This window comes from Antechinus flavipes, chromosome 2 (genome assembly GCF_016432865.1).
Source record: "Antechinus flavipes isolate AdamAnt ecotype Samford, QLD, Australia chromosome 2, AdamAnt_v2, whole genome shotgun sequence".
Classification (NCBI taxonomy): domain Eukaryota; kingdom Metazoa; phylum Chordata; class Mammalia; order Dasyuromorphia; family Dasyuridae; genus Antechinus; species Antechinus flavipes.
In genome coordinates, this window is record NC_067399.1 from 367,159,762 (window position 1) to 367,174,165 (window position 14,404).

The window sequence follows — 14,404 nt, forward strand, 5'->3', positions numbered from 1 at the left end:
AAAGAAGAAACTTAGAGGCAAATGTTAATGCATAGAGTCAAACTCTAAATAATTAATGTTATAGGGGCAGAATGCTTTCAAATATCTAAAATACTTTATTTTTTTATTTCAGTTGAATAGGCCATTAATTTTCTTCCAGAAGTCACAGATGACAATTGACTTTTTCTCCATATAATTTATACATGTTCCCATCATTTAAGGCTGTTTTGAGCAGAAACTGACCAAATAGATCTACCACTACAATTGAAATTGATGTATAATTCATGTATTATTAAAATACTATAGGAATTGAAACAAAAGAAGAAACAAGTAATCCTATATAATTATGAACAAGTTTGGTCTCAGAGAAGAGTTGAGAAAATATACCTCTCTCCCTTCATTGAAGATAAGAGCATTTTGTCAGATATAAATGATGTTTTCATTAGGTTTCTGTGTCCCTCACCCATACTCTCTTTAAGAAAAAAAAAAGCAAATGATTGTTTCAAGGCATTGTTCATTGAGTAGAGAGCATATATATATATACATATATACATATATATATATATAGAGAGAGAGAGAGAGAGAGAGAGAGAGAGAGAGAAAGAGAGAGAGAGAGAATTGAACTTGATTTTTTTTTAATCCCAAAAGTAGTTATTAAAATAAGAAACTTTTTTTTTAAGTTAGTTGAATTGTTCCCTAGGGTTCTTGGCAGACACATCACATTAACTAATATCTATCATCTAGATGGAACATTTCAAATAAATATATTTAAGGATAATATGTAACTTTATCCTTGAACTTTCAGATATGTTACTGTTTTCCTTTCTTTCTAGAAGAGTTTTATTCCTATTAAAGTTTAAGGAGAAAACTAATGTCTTTATGAAAAATGAAAATGTATCATTTCTGATATGTACTAACCTGGATTGTATGTAAAGGTAAATTTAATGCATGTATCAAAATTATAATTACCCCAGAGAAAATTAAATAAGTTTTTAAAAAAATAGAAGGTGCTACAAACTATACTAGGATTTCAGTTCTTGAGCTCTTCATTACCCAGCATTCATCACGGTTACAATGTAAATAGTGTGGAGGAAAGAGTTTTAGACAAATAAGTATTTAGATCTTCTCTAGAAGATTTTCACTTACTCCTCTATGCTTTCCACTTGTTTTCCCTCACCTCAAATTTGTCTTAATTACCAACCCTATCTATGGCATCCCTCCCAACCTATGTCTATCTCAAATACTATTCTACCAAATATCCATTATGAAAAAAAAAATTCTTAAAGGTTTCACAAAAATCATACAGAAGACATATGCTATTGACAAGTATTTATTCTTTCATAAAGAGTATAGCATTGTGTCTTATCAATTTTTTTTGTCTTCACTTCTACTAATGGATTTTTTACTTCAGAGGTAAATACATCTTTAAGCAAAATTTAAAAATTAAAAAAATAAAAAATAAGCAAAAATTCACTTCTTCAAGACATGTTAAGAACTACAAAATACACATTACATTTGTAATTTAAAGAAAAAAGATTAAATTGTACTCCAAAACCTACTTATTACAATGTTATTTATCAGAATATGTGTCTACCCAATTAATTTCTTATACAACTAGACATCAGTGGATCCAAAAATTTACTGTATGAAGCCTGCCTGAAGTCCCAGCTAAACTTAGCATGAATGTTGTCCTGAACAACATTCCTGAAATCTGTTTGCATTTTAATTTTTCCTAAGACAATATGCTAACGACAAGTACATTTTGTTGCTATCATGTCTTCATATTCTTTATAAGCGATAGAGCCATCAGGCTCAATAGTCAAGACACTCAGGGGGCTGTACTTAGCAGGCACACAAGAAGGCCTTGGAATGGAAGAGTCTAACTTCTCATAGATTAAATTTTGTACCATAGTATGGAAAGGAGAACCATACCGATGCCCAACAAACCTGGGACAGTCACCTTTGCAGTATCGAGGATTATATCTATGTGGTGCTACAATCCAGTTGTCCCACTTTAGCTGGCTAAAGCTCAGCTTAAAGTCATGGAGCTCACACTCATTCTCAGGAAACAGAAATTGCTTGAAATATTCACTCAGGTTGTAAGAAACTGGTATTTTGGGATTCCTTGCTTTGGATTCTCCTATTCCTTTATTTCTTCGATGGCGGGAAGATTTTCTTTCCTGAGTCAGTTTTTCTTCCATTTTGTATCTAAGAGAACTCCATCTATGGTAAGCCTGAGCACTGGTATCATTCAGATATACTAATAGTGATGGGGACATTAATATGGCCATATCAAATATCTCATCCTGCACTGGATTCTGTTGATCTTTGAGACAAGTAAAATTCACAGCCATGTTGATATTTTTCTTGTTGGAAGCAACTAGAGGCTGAAGCAAAGTAGTCACATCTATTTCAATCCACTTATGATTTTTTCTAAATTCAAACTGTAAATTAAAAGTGTAGGATTGTGGAGACCTGAAAGAAAATGGGCTAGAACACTCAGGTTCTTTTACAACTATATGGCACATACACTTAGTGGTGGGAGAAAAAGAAACAGAGTTTTTCAAAGAATATAGCAAAACAGACTTGAGTAAGTGTTCTAGGGCAGTAATATGGTCCAGGTTAAACAGAAGATCCATTGATTGAAGAACTCCTAAGGGGAGAAAAAAAAAACACCACAGGTGCTTCAATATTAATGAGGCAGAGCATTTAGAAATCAAGTCTAATGTACAATCTAATAGCAAGAATAACAAAAGTTAACACTTCACACATACTCTGTTTTCCCTCCAAGTAAGGGGAAAAGGGAATTCAGACACCTTCTGAATGACCTTAAACGATAGAAATCAGATAAAGGATATTTATTAGTATATTCATTTTCAAAACTCTTGATAAGCTTATCACCAAGAAAAATCCTGATACCTTTGAGGCTTAATGAAAGCAATCAGACTGTTGGACTTTAAAAGTGAAGATTATTTTACTTGAAGAGAAACTAGAAAGGTGGGGAAGGGGGGGACTAGCTGAGCCCTTAAATTTCCTTTCTCTTAAAAAGTCATATTCTTTTATGTATATTTTATCCAATTTGTTTTTCTATTGAAAGGGATATATGGGTTTCTTTGATTAAAAAAAAAAAAAGCCTGTGATTACAACATATATTGGCAAAGGAAAATTTAAAATTAAAATAATTTTTTTAAAAAAGGGAAAGACAGGAATCTCTTGATAGAAAAATAGGTATTAGGTATTTCTTTATGTTTGGGTCTTAAGGAATCATTTTCCATACCAAACTGCACAACTGACATCTGAATCAAGCACTGAGATGAACCAGTATGTATGATCAATTACCTTTCCTTCTTCCCTTCTATAGCACCTTCTCTCCACCCCAAGTCATAGCCTGAGAGATTCCGTGGCTACACACCTGTGACATGGCCCCAAGAAGGCTGTTGTTGCTGTGCACTTGGTGTGAATAGACGGACAGTGTTGTAGAGGTGACTTCTGTCAGACTTAGGAATTCCTTCCTTGGTGACATATGCTTTATAAAGCCTCTTCATATAATGCAGGGCTCTTGAGTCAGGTTGTAGCCTTGGTGCCCCAGGAAGATGGCGGTTAACTAAGACCTTGGGAAGGAGTGGAAAGAGCCCTGCTCTATTTTCTTCATCTAGAGGCTTATTCCAAGACAAGGGCTTACCCTCAAAGGAAGCTTCTCCACTTGTTACAGATCCAGCTTCATCCTCAATAGTTTGAGACCCTAGACTAAGGGAGAAAAACATCCAGGCTGAACAGCAAAAATGGAGGATGAATGGGCTGGTCATTTCCATAGTTTGGGGAGACTTAACAAGGCCCACATCTCCCCAGGCTTGATTACTCTCTAAAGTATGGAGGGGAGCCAGCTGCTTTCTTAAAAAAGTTTAAGGTGGGATGGGGGAGGAGTTAGATGATAAGGGTTCCCAGCTGTGGTGATAATTTTGTCAGCTCTAGAATATTCAATTTGTTCCATTAGACAGATTTATTTGGCTATTTCTTCTTTATTCCCCTTTCCTCAAAATTTTGAAAAATCTTTTAAATTACAAGTGTGCTGTAATTGCCTCCTGAATGACTAAAAGATCCTGGAGAATGATCTTCTAATCAGGGTCTCCCTACTTTACTTTGATAAGAAATTAGAACACTTAAAGAATTCTTTTGCCCAAGAAAAAAACAAGCAATGGATATTGGTGATGATTCTGTCTGCTTTGATGTCAATCCTATTTATGGTAGTTAATGGATTTACACATCTATTCCAAATGCTTTCTCCTGAAATCAAGTGCTTAGAATGGACCGCTTCAAAAGTAACTATTTAAATATGTCAACATGCTGGCCAGAAAAGTCAGTTCACTGATTTTCAAAAAAGTAAAGCTCTATTAGGTGCCTTAATTCTCCTACGTGGTTAGACATAAAACTTTTCATTTGTAATATGTGATAGCTTGATTTGCTGGCCAATTAGATTAGGTAAGAGGTTTAATGTCCTGGGTCCTTTTCCACATCTATTTTTGATTCATTTTGAAATTTCGAATTGCTCTTTTTTGTGTTTGAATGCTCAGTTACAGATTTTTTGGTTTTGAAAATCCTTGACTGTAAGATGGCATGATTAAAAATGGTTATTTTTTGACATCTAACTGGTGGTGAGTGCCTTCTGGGAGAATTTTCTCTTGAGTCTTGAGTGGAATGGGTATTTTACTTGGAAGTGAATGGATATTATGTTTCTAAAAATGAGTCAAGGACCTCCTCTAAAAGCTTATGTTAAAGTTTGAGATATACAGTGCTATCTTGAAAAGAAAAAGTTAAAGGTAAACATTACACCCCAGTACTATGAAATATAGAACAATTTATGCATTACTCAGACTGATGAAACTGTGGCAATTGACAGTTCATTAACTGCCCCTGGTAAGCAGATTTATTTGTCTTTAAATCAATGAATTCTAATTTTAACTCCTACACTTGTAGGTGGCATAAAGTTTGAGGCTGCAGATTTAATTTTATATTTAATTTAATTTAAACATTTTAATTTTAATACAATGAAAATGCTGAATCAAATTGAGCTATATCAATATTTACATATTCATAAAATGCTGTGATAGCGGCAGTAAGGATATAGAAAGTATGTAGAAATAGGGCGGCAGCCAAGAAGACATAGATTCCTGAAGCATCTCTGAAATAAACTGATGTTGGGCAAATCACTTAACTTCTCAATACACAGACAATTCCCTAAGATTTTAAATTTCAGAGTAGGTGTCTACCTGCATTAGTATAGAGAGCCTCCTTTTCAGAATGCTCCTAGAATAATTAAATCACACATCTGGCTTCTCCTTTCTTATTCTCCTCCCCCTTTAAAAAAAAAAAATCACTGTGTTATGACTTATTTGGAAGGATTTTTGAACAGCCAGCCATCACAACTTCAAAATACACAATACTTCAGTATTTCAATGAATCTGTGATTACTTCCCAAAACTACCCTTCTCTCCTCAAGTCTTCCACACCACTTCCTCTCTCTCTCAGCAGAGAACCCTCATCTTATACTTTATGAAGGAAATCAGTCTTTCACTGAGGTCCCTCTTCTCCACCTCCTCTATTCAGCACCTCAGAACTCTATTCTCTCCTCTTTTGTTCCATTCTCTGATGAAGTAACTCCTTCTTTATCAGAGTGAATCCCTCTGCTTGTCACCTTGATCCCATTACTTCACATCTTCTTTGGAAAATTGTCCCCTCAAGCTCTCTTCCTATTTCTTTCCTCTCATATCTCAATTCTTAAAAAAAAAAAAAAAAAAAAAAAAAGCCTTCTATACTGCTAATCCTTTCCCTCTTCTCAGTCCTTTATAATCTTTTAACTTCATCATTCTCTGCTTTTTCCTGAAACTGCTTTTTCCAATTGTCACCTTGATCCCATTACTTCACATCTTCTTTGGAAAATTGTCCCCTCAAGCTCTCTTCCTATTTCTTTCCTCTCATATCTCAATTCTTAAAAAAAAAAAAAAAAAAATTACCAATTGTTTCTTAATTGCCAAATCTAAAAGCTTTTTTCTCAGTTTTGAATCTTTTTGACCTATGACATTTTATACTAGTGATCTACACCTTCTCCTGGATATTCCCTCAGCCCTAAATTTTCATGATACCATCCTAATGGTTCTACTTATAGGCCTGCTACTTCTAAATCAACTTTGTCAGGTTCTGCCCCTAACCATTGATATCCTCCACAATTCTGTCCTGGGCTCTATTTTCTCTAATCTTCTTGGATATTTCCCCAGATTTTATAGATTTAACTCTTACCTCTATACAGATGATTCTCATATCTACATAATCCTACTAAACCCTAATCCTGTGCTACCAATTGCTTATTGGATATTTCCAGTTAGACATTCAGTAGTTTTCTCATATCCAAAATGTCAAAAGATAATTTATTATCTTTCTCAAAAAGTCTTTCCTTTTTTCTAATATCTGTATTTCTGTTGAGGCCTTTAGATACACGCTCTTTTATTTTTGTAGCTGACACCTGCCTTACCTCATACATCTATAGCCACTCAATTGTGAAATTTTGTCACTTCTATCTCTACAACATCGACCATATTCAGCCCCTTCTCTTCATTTGTCCCACCACTGTCCTGGTTCAGGTCCTCATCACCTTTCACCTGGAATATTGCAAAAGTTTCCTAATTGATTTCCCTCCCATAAAGTTTTTCCTGTCCAAGTCATCCCCATACAGCTGCCAAATGGATATTGGTAAAGCACAGATCTGACCCATTTCCTTTTTGTTTAATAAGTTCCATCTTGCCTCTGGATAATAAATTATGAATTCTTCTTTGGTTCATTTAAAGTCCTTTGCAATTTGATTCCAGTTTACATATGATTTCCCTTTATGCTAATGATGTTCCAACCAAATTTGCCAATTTATCTAATCGATTTCATAGGATTATAGAATGTGATGGGTTTTGGCCAGGACCTACATCTTATCCCACTGTGATACATACTGCTGGGGTGTGAGAATAAGAATTTAAAGACAAAGGGGGCATAGAAAGATATGATTGGGAAAAGTAAGATAGACATGACTCAAATGGACCTTATCTTGATTATTGCCCAAACAACTGCTAGGCTGATTTTAGCACTCAGGATTTGGGAATAAAAGTAATTGCAGAGAGAGAGGTCATTTTTTTTTTTGACAAGTCACAAAGCATTTATTAATATCTGGTATACTGTGCTGTGCATGATATTAAGTGCCAGGTACTGTGCTAAGCACTGGGATACTGCGAAAGGCAAAAATTTGGTTCCTGCCTTCAAAGAGCTCACCATTTAACAGAAATACTTTAAAGTATTTCTCATGAAAAGATCAGAACTGAGTAGGAACATTGAAATACTAAAGCTAGAGAAAACTAGAAAGATAAATTTATTTAAGCAGTTGGAAGGTGCTTATAATGATGTAATGCTGACATTCAGAAGAGGGAAAGGAGAAATAAGTGTCTTCAAGGCCTTAATGTGGACAAAAAAGAAGAAATGGACAAAAGAAGGTTGAATGAGTACACATATTTTGGAGTAAAAAATACTAAACTCAACAATTTGAAAAACTATATAAAAATATAGGAAATTCAACAAATGGGAATAAGAAGTTAATAATCCAGAAGAACAGTGACAAGCATATAAACTTCATGATCCTAAAGGGGAAAGTAACAGGGAGTGGAGAAAAGAAAGGAACTATATTTAATGAAATGCCTTAGATCACCTCCTGGACCATTTGGGAATAGCAGAACAAGTGTGAATATATATGAATATATGTGAATATAATGGAATATTATTGTAACAGAAAAAATTATGGAAAATAATTTCAGAGAATTCTAAATAGCACAAACTAAGTACATAGAATCAAGAGAATAATTTTTACAAAACAAAAATATTGTAAAGAAAAATAATTTTGCAAATCTATATGTAGAAAGAGACATACATTTTTGGACATAGCCACTATATGAATTAATTTTGCTTGACTTGGCTTACTCTGTTACAACTTTTTTATCTTTCTTTTTGTTTTTAATTGTGGGGAGGTTGGAGGGAAAATGTGGGGAGGTTGAAGAATTAATAATAGTGATGCCAGAAAAAGAGGGCCAATGAAATATTTTTTTAAATGTGCAGAAGATAGGTACGAAAAGTCATATCATAAACAAATTAGGAGAGCAAGAAAGAAATTATTTTTAGATGAATGGTAGGACTTAAGATAAAGTGGACATTTTTTATTATATAGTTCCAAATAGATATATAAAAAGTCATACCACCAATTACAGCAGCAAGAAAAAAAATTACTTTTTCCATATATGAATAGAGTTTATGACTAAACATGTGATGGGATTACATAAAATAAAATGGGAAATGTTGATTATATGAAATTTAAAAACTTTAGCACAAACAAATGTAATATATTCAAAATTAATGCCTCCCTTTTATTATTTTCTATTTCTGTATATATTTCTAAATGTATCTTGTTTAGTATATATTTGTTTGCATGCTGTTTCCCCAATTAGATTGTAAGCTCCTTGAGGGCAAGGACTATCTTTTGCCTCTTTTTTTTTTTTTTTTTTTTTTTTTTTGGTATCTCTAAAGCTCAGCACAATTTGTGGCACATGGTAGATGCTTAATAAAAAGTTCTTGATTGACTAACATAAGGGAAATAGAGAGCTGGGGAAAATTCTTTGCAGCAAGTTTTTCTGATTAAAAAAAAACAAACTCATATTTAAGATATAAAAGGAACTCATTCAAAATTATAGGAATAAGAGCCATTCTCCAGTAGCTAAACAGTCAAAAGAAATAAATAGGCAATTTTCAAAAGCTCTAAATCACTACTTACTAGAGAAATGAAAAGTAAAGTAATTTTGAGGTTCCATATCACATTATGTGCCTAAGAAAGATGACTACAAAAAAGAAAAATGACAAATGTCAGAGGGGCTGTAGGAAAACAAATACACAAGTGAGGTTGCTAGGTGGTGCCATAGTGCACAAAGCCCTGGGTCTGGAATTCAGAAAGACACAAGTTCACGTTCAGTCTCAGACACTTACTAATTGTGTGATCCTGGGCAAATCTTTTTTTGCCTCAGTTTCCTCAACTGTAAAATAAGGATAATAATGGCACATACCTCAAAGGGTTGTTTTGAGTTTCCTAAGACTCTTTAATGAAAATTGTATTATTTGCTTGTATTTGTATACTTTCCCCATTGTTGTCCAGTCATTTTCAATGATCTTTTGGGATTTCCTTGCAATTTCCTTCTCCAGCTCATTTTACAGATGAAAAAAACTGAAGGAAATAGGGTTAAGTGAATTATTCTGGATAAGTGTCTGAGGTTGGATTGGAACTGAGGTCTTCCAGACGCCAAATCCAGTTCTCTGGCCAACTAACTGCCCATATAGAGTTGTAAGTGCTTAATAATTCTCTTTCCCTCTCTACAGCCCGTGAAATGGAAAAATCACAGAGATATTGAGGTGAAATCCTCAAGACTTGTCAGCTTATTAGAACTCTCCCTCCTCTTTCCAAACTCCAAGTGTTTTCTTCTATAGTATAGTGTGTATGTGTGTGTAGATACACACACACAGACACACACACACATTAATAGTATTAATATATAGAATAACAAGAGAACTCATCTAGGATTAACTTGTTGATTCTAGAGATAAAGAAACAGGCCAAAAAAGGCAAAAGGATTTGTCCAGGGTCACACAGCTAGCGAATCAAAGACAGAAAACGCCAAATCCAGCACTCGGTCCATTATCACCTATTTTGTTATTTATTACTGTATTTTTGATCTCCCTTAACCACAGAATATACATTCTGCTAGGTGGCGCCATAGTGAATACAGAACAGGCCTAGAGTCAGACTCCTTTCGGAGTTCAAATTCGGTCTCGGACGTTTACTAACTGCGTGAACGAATGAGTAAACGAACGACTGAATGGAGGAACTCAGTGAGTGAGTGAATGAAGGAATGATACAAAAAGGCTTTATTTATTTCCTGCCATTGGGGAGAAAGCTTCAGAAGTGGGGGAGATAGCAAGTGGATTTCCCAGTTATCGGGGAAGAAAGGGGCACACTCAGGGAAATGGATCTCGGCTCCCGCGTGGACAGCTAGCCTAACCTATCACAAACAGCTTCTCCTGCCCTCAGCGAGCTTCACTCCCAGTCCGGGACCCTCCTCGCACTGGGCTCCTCAGTCTTCGCTGGATCTGTACTCTTCTCCCTAGAGAGATGAGGTGCATTTCCACCCCCGCAAGAACTGCAACATGGTCTCTCCCGGAAGTTGTATTATTCTACCCGCCTACTTGCCCCGGAAATGTAAGGGTCGCGAAGTACGAGCCCCAGTCTTTGGAGGGCAAAGTGTCCTGAAGTAGGTGAGTGCTTGGGGCTTACCTAGACCGGGAAGGTGAGGCGGGGTGGCCGCTGGGCCCGGGGTCTCCACCCAGTCGGCCCGCATCAGTAACTGTTTCTGCCCCTCCAAGGACCGAAGGTGCAGCGAAGATGGGCCGCGAGTTCGGGAATCTGATCCGAGTGAGGCACATCATTTCCTACAGCCTCTCTCCATTTGAACAGAGAGCCTTCCCCAACTATTTCACCAATGGCATCCCGAACGTGATTCGCAGGACTAGGGACGTCATTCTGCGGGTCGCCCCTCGTGAGTGCAGTTCTGGGCCTTTGGGGCGGGAACATCTAGAGCCCAGGCCCCCCAGTACGGCGGCCTTCTCACTCCCCGGGGTTGACTTGGAGAGCTTCGGGTCATGAAGCGTGTAATCCACAGTGACCCCCGGAAAGCTAGGGACCAAAGTGTGCCTCGGAGGACTCAGCTCACCGCTATTCAGTGGCGTGGTCATTAGCATCATAGAATCTCATTTTTCCTCACTTACTGTCTATAAAATTACAATCTGAAGGTGCTTGTGTTGAGTGTACAGGAAACTGTAAGTCAACCTAAGTGGCTCCTTCAAAGTGGACTGACAGTAATAATAATCTACATCTATCTAGGGATGTATGGTTTCCCAAGCACTTTACTTACAGCAACCCTGTAAGTGCCCTATAGCTACATACTAATTAATGGTAAATCCTGGGCATGACCCCCAGATTTTGAGACCACTTAATTTGAAATAGGAAGGTAGGAATAGTGATGGATCTTTCAAGTGAATTTATATAAAAAACTGACCTAGGAAGACTGTACTTGGTCCTAGCATCTTTTAAAATATATTTTTCATTTATTTTCTTTAATCATAATAACATTTTAAAATGTATTAATATTCACTTTTTTAATTCTTGAATTCCAAATATCCTCCCTCTGACTTTTCCCTTCTGTTTAAGAGGGCAAGCAATTTGATATCAATTGATATTACACAAAACATAATTCTATATTCACTATATGCCTTAGTGTAGAAATGCTGGACCTAAAGTGAAAAAGATTCATCTTTCTGAATTCAAATTTGGCCTCAGATACTTATCTGTGTGACCTTGGGCAAATCACAACAAGACTGAACAACTTATATTTTAACTCTGTTAAATAGATGCAATGTAACATCTTCCATAATATCTTCTAGGTCTAGGAATGGTTGGTGCGGGCAATAGTCATCATTACTTAGTGATACTTTAACAAAGTAAAAGACCTACTCTAATGTAGTCTTGCTGGTCCAATAGTCTTTCGTGTGTGCTTACTATTTTTTCTTGATTTTGGTTCTTAAAGCATTTATAGGCTTTTACTTCCTCTATACGTGGGGAACCCAGGAGTTTGAGAAGTCAAAGAGGAAGAAGCCAGCTGATTTTGAAGAAAACAAATAAGCAACACAGAGGAAAATACAACAGTCTTGGTTCCTTGGAGGTCAGCTTTTGTGATTGCAATAGAAGAAAAGTGTATAAAATAGTTTGAAGATGCAATAAACTTGACATTTCACAAACTGTAATGTGTAGGCTTTTTCTTTTGCCTTTTTTTTTTTAATAAAAAAAAATTACATTGTGCAAAATATTCCAGAACCCTCACCTGGGAGATATACTTTCCCTTCCCTTCTTTTGCAAGTACCATCTATTTAGCAGCATTTATTAATATTTTGTTATATGCCAGGTACTATGCTGGATAAAAAGGTTATAAAAACAAAATAGACCTTAACCTCAAGGAACTTTGGAAAGAATTAGCAGGAAATTAAATACAAAATATCGACTAAGTAATTTCAGGTGTTGGCAATTTAGAAATAGGAATAGGATTAGGATGGGCCTGCCTTATAGGAAACTGAAGGAAGCTAAGGATTCCATCAGGTAGCGACAAGGAAGGAGTACCTTCCAATCATGTAGGACAGCCCATGCAAAGACACAGATGTAGGAAATGCATTGTTGTGTACTGGGAAAATAAAATAGGCCCATGTAACTGAAATGTAGAATGTTTTCTGATTAACTCCAAAAAAGACTATAGCCAGATTGTGCATTCATCCTAGAACCTCAAAAGAGTCTTTGTGGCATCATTTGGAGGAATGTGACATGACCAGACTTGTGCTTTAGGAATATTAATTTGACTGTTGGGTGAAGGATGAATTTGAGACTAGAGGCAAGAAAACCAATTAGGCTGTTGATTTAGAGTTTAACAAGAGGTAATGAAGATCTGAAACTGGTTGGTAACCAAGTAAGTAGAAGAGGATAGATACCTATCACAAGACAAAATATGAAAGTATCAACAAGATTTGACAACATCTTACTAAAGTATGAAAAAAAGGGAAATGTTGAGAATGACTCCTGGTTGAGGACCTTGGTAAATGGAAGAATGCATTTTGACAATTAGATGCTTAGTAAGCATGGAAAGAGTGCTTTCAGTTGTACAATAAGGTTGAAGTTAGATTGTAAGGAATTGAGAAGTGAATGGGAGATGAAAAGTTGAGGTAATGGATGTTTTTTCAAAAAATTTTTTCAAAGAATTTGGTTATTAAAAGGAGAATTGTGATAATATTTTAAGAGGGTAATAGAATGAAGTAAAAGCTTAGATGTATGAGATTTGAGCATGTTTGTAACAGTTGAGATGAGCCAATATTTAAGGAAAGATTGCACATTGCCCAAGGACTTTTACCTAGTTCAAGTTGGTTTCAGATGGTTTGAACAAATTTTCTGTTGTGTAGAAAAATAAGGTGCCTCACATCCCCTCAAGCTGATTTTGAAAGGTGATAGATAATACAGGCTGTAACATGTCTATGACCCAATGTGATTGGTACATGTTGCATTTATATACATTGTTTCAAAAAGGTGATTCTGATCTGTTTATGGATGACAAGTGGCTGATAGTTCCTTTGTTCTTAATAGATTGGTCATTTTTGTAAAAAGAATATTTCCTCAGAATTTTTTTTCCTCATTGAAGAAAACAAATATGAACTGTTAAAAAATCAAAAATAGCTGGAAGGCTCATATTGATCTGGACTAATGACTGAAGAAAGTTGGAGAATTTAATTTAATATAGTCAAAGTTTGGGAGCTGGAGAATTTAGGTATAACCCTCAAACCATTTATTCAGAAAATATGGAAGTGTCTTTTATTTGCACTTTCAATACTAGAGAAAGAAAAATAGATAACAGGCCTTGCTCAAGCATCTTGCAATATAAAATGGAGGATAAGTGCACAAATAATTGATTAAAGAGGAGAAGATGAATGCAAGGAAGTTTTTGGAAAAAATACCATGATAACTTTGAGAAGTAGAAATCACTATCACCTTGGAAGATAAGGCAGGAGGGTTTAGGAAGGCTTTTTAGTGGGAAGATGTTACCTGAGATTGGACTTTAATAAACGGGAGAATCTGTTGCAGGTGTTGAGGGTGTTGAGCAAAAGTATACAAGGATAAGAGAACATGATAAAAATATTGTCCAGTTTATTTGGATTTTAGACTATATAAAGGATAGCGGTACAAAGTAATTTGTAGCTTTATTGCATAGGGTCTTGAATATCAGAATCAAAAGTTATTGAATAAACAGTAAGGAATTATTAAAGCTTTTTTGGTAGAGAAATGGCATTAACTACTACATTGTGAAAGATGAGTAAGGAGATAAATAGACCAATTAGGAAACTTAAAGCTTAGTACAGTAGGTATGAAGAAATGAGGGCAAAGGGCAATTCAATTTAACAAGTATGATTAAGTGAATATTTTCAATAAAATACTGAATTTGGCACTGGCAATATTAAGATCAAAATTATAGTCCTTAACTTGAAGCATAAAGACAATTAGGTAATGCAGTGTGATCGAATGCTGGTCCTGATTTCAAATTCAGCCTCAAATATTTCCTAGCTGTGTGACCCTGGACAAGTCACTTAACTGTCTCAGTTGCTCATCTATAAAATGAGCTGGAGAAAGAAATAAACCACTTCAGTATTTTTGCAAATATCCAAATGGGGTCACAGAGTCTAACAACTAAACACTGAACAACAAAAACCTTCA

General features: G+C 35.5%; 2 protein-coding genes across 3 annotated transcripts; one reads left to right on the forward strand and one right to left on the reverse strand.

Annotated features, from left to right (window-relative positions):
* Positions 1-1,293: 1,293 nt before the first annotated feature.
* Positions 1,294-3,810, reverse strand: GDF9 (growth differentiation factor 9). The gene is made up of 2 exons (XM_051973508.1): positions 3,392-3,810; positions 1,294-2,632 (listed from the first exon to the last, which is right to left on the reverse strand). The coding sequence occupies exons 1-2, from the start codon at positions 3,789-3,791 to the stop codon at positions 1,725-1,727; spliced, it is 1,308 nt and encodes a 435-aa protein (XP_051829468.1). The 5' UTR covers positions 3,792-3,810; the 3' UTR covers positions 1,294-1,724.
* Positions 3,811-10,243: 6,433 nt separating this feature from the next.
* On the forward strand, positions 10,244-11,898 carry LOC127546320 (cytochrome b-c1 complex subunit 8). Of its 2 annotated transcripts, XM_051973509.1 has the most exons (3): positions 10,244-10,359; positions 10,468-10,640; positions 11,688-11,898. In XM_051973509.1, exons 2-3 carry the CDS (start codon positions 10,487-10,489, stop codon positions 11,780-11,782), a joined length of 249 nt encoding a protein of 82 aa, XP_051829469.1. In that variant the 5' UTR covers positions 10,244-10,359; positions 10,468-10,486; the 3' UTR covers positions 11,783-11,898. The 2 variants fall into 2 exon arrangements, with proteins under 2 accessions (XP_051829469.1, XP_051829470.1); XM_051973510.1 differs by lacking the exon at positions 10,244-10,359 and having other exon boundaries at positions 10,366-10,640.
* Positions 11,899-14,404: the final 2,506 nt, after the last annotated feature.

Bases quoted from the DNA above. Each gene is read 5' to 3' on its own strand.
- GDF9 (XM_051973508.1), bottom strand. From the start codon at position 3,791: ATGGAAATGACCAGCCCATTCATCCTCCATTTTTGCTGTTCAGCCTGG. The intron at 2,633-3,391 runs GTGTGTAGCCAC...TTCTCCCCTTAG, and splicing joins TTCTTGGGGCCATGTCACAG to GAGTTCTTCAATCAATGGAT.
- LOC127546320 (XM_051973509.1), top strand. From the start codon at position 10,487: ATGGGCCGCGAGTTCGGGAATCTGATCCGAGTGAGGCACATCATTTCC. The intron at 10,641-11,687 runs GTGAGTGCAGTT...TGGTTCTTAAAG, and splicing joins CATTCTGCGGGTCGCCCCTC to CATTTATAGGCTTTTACTTC.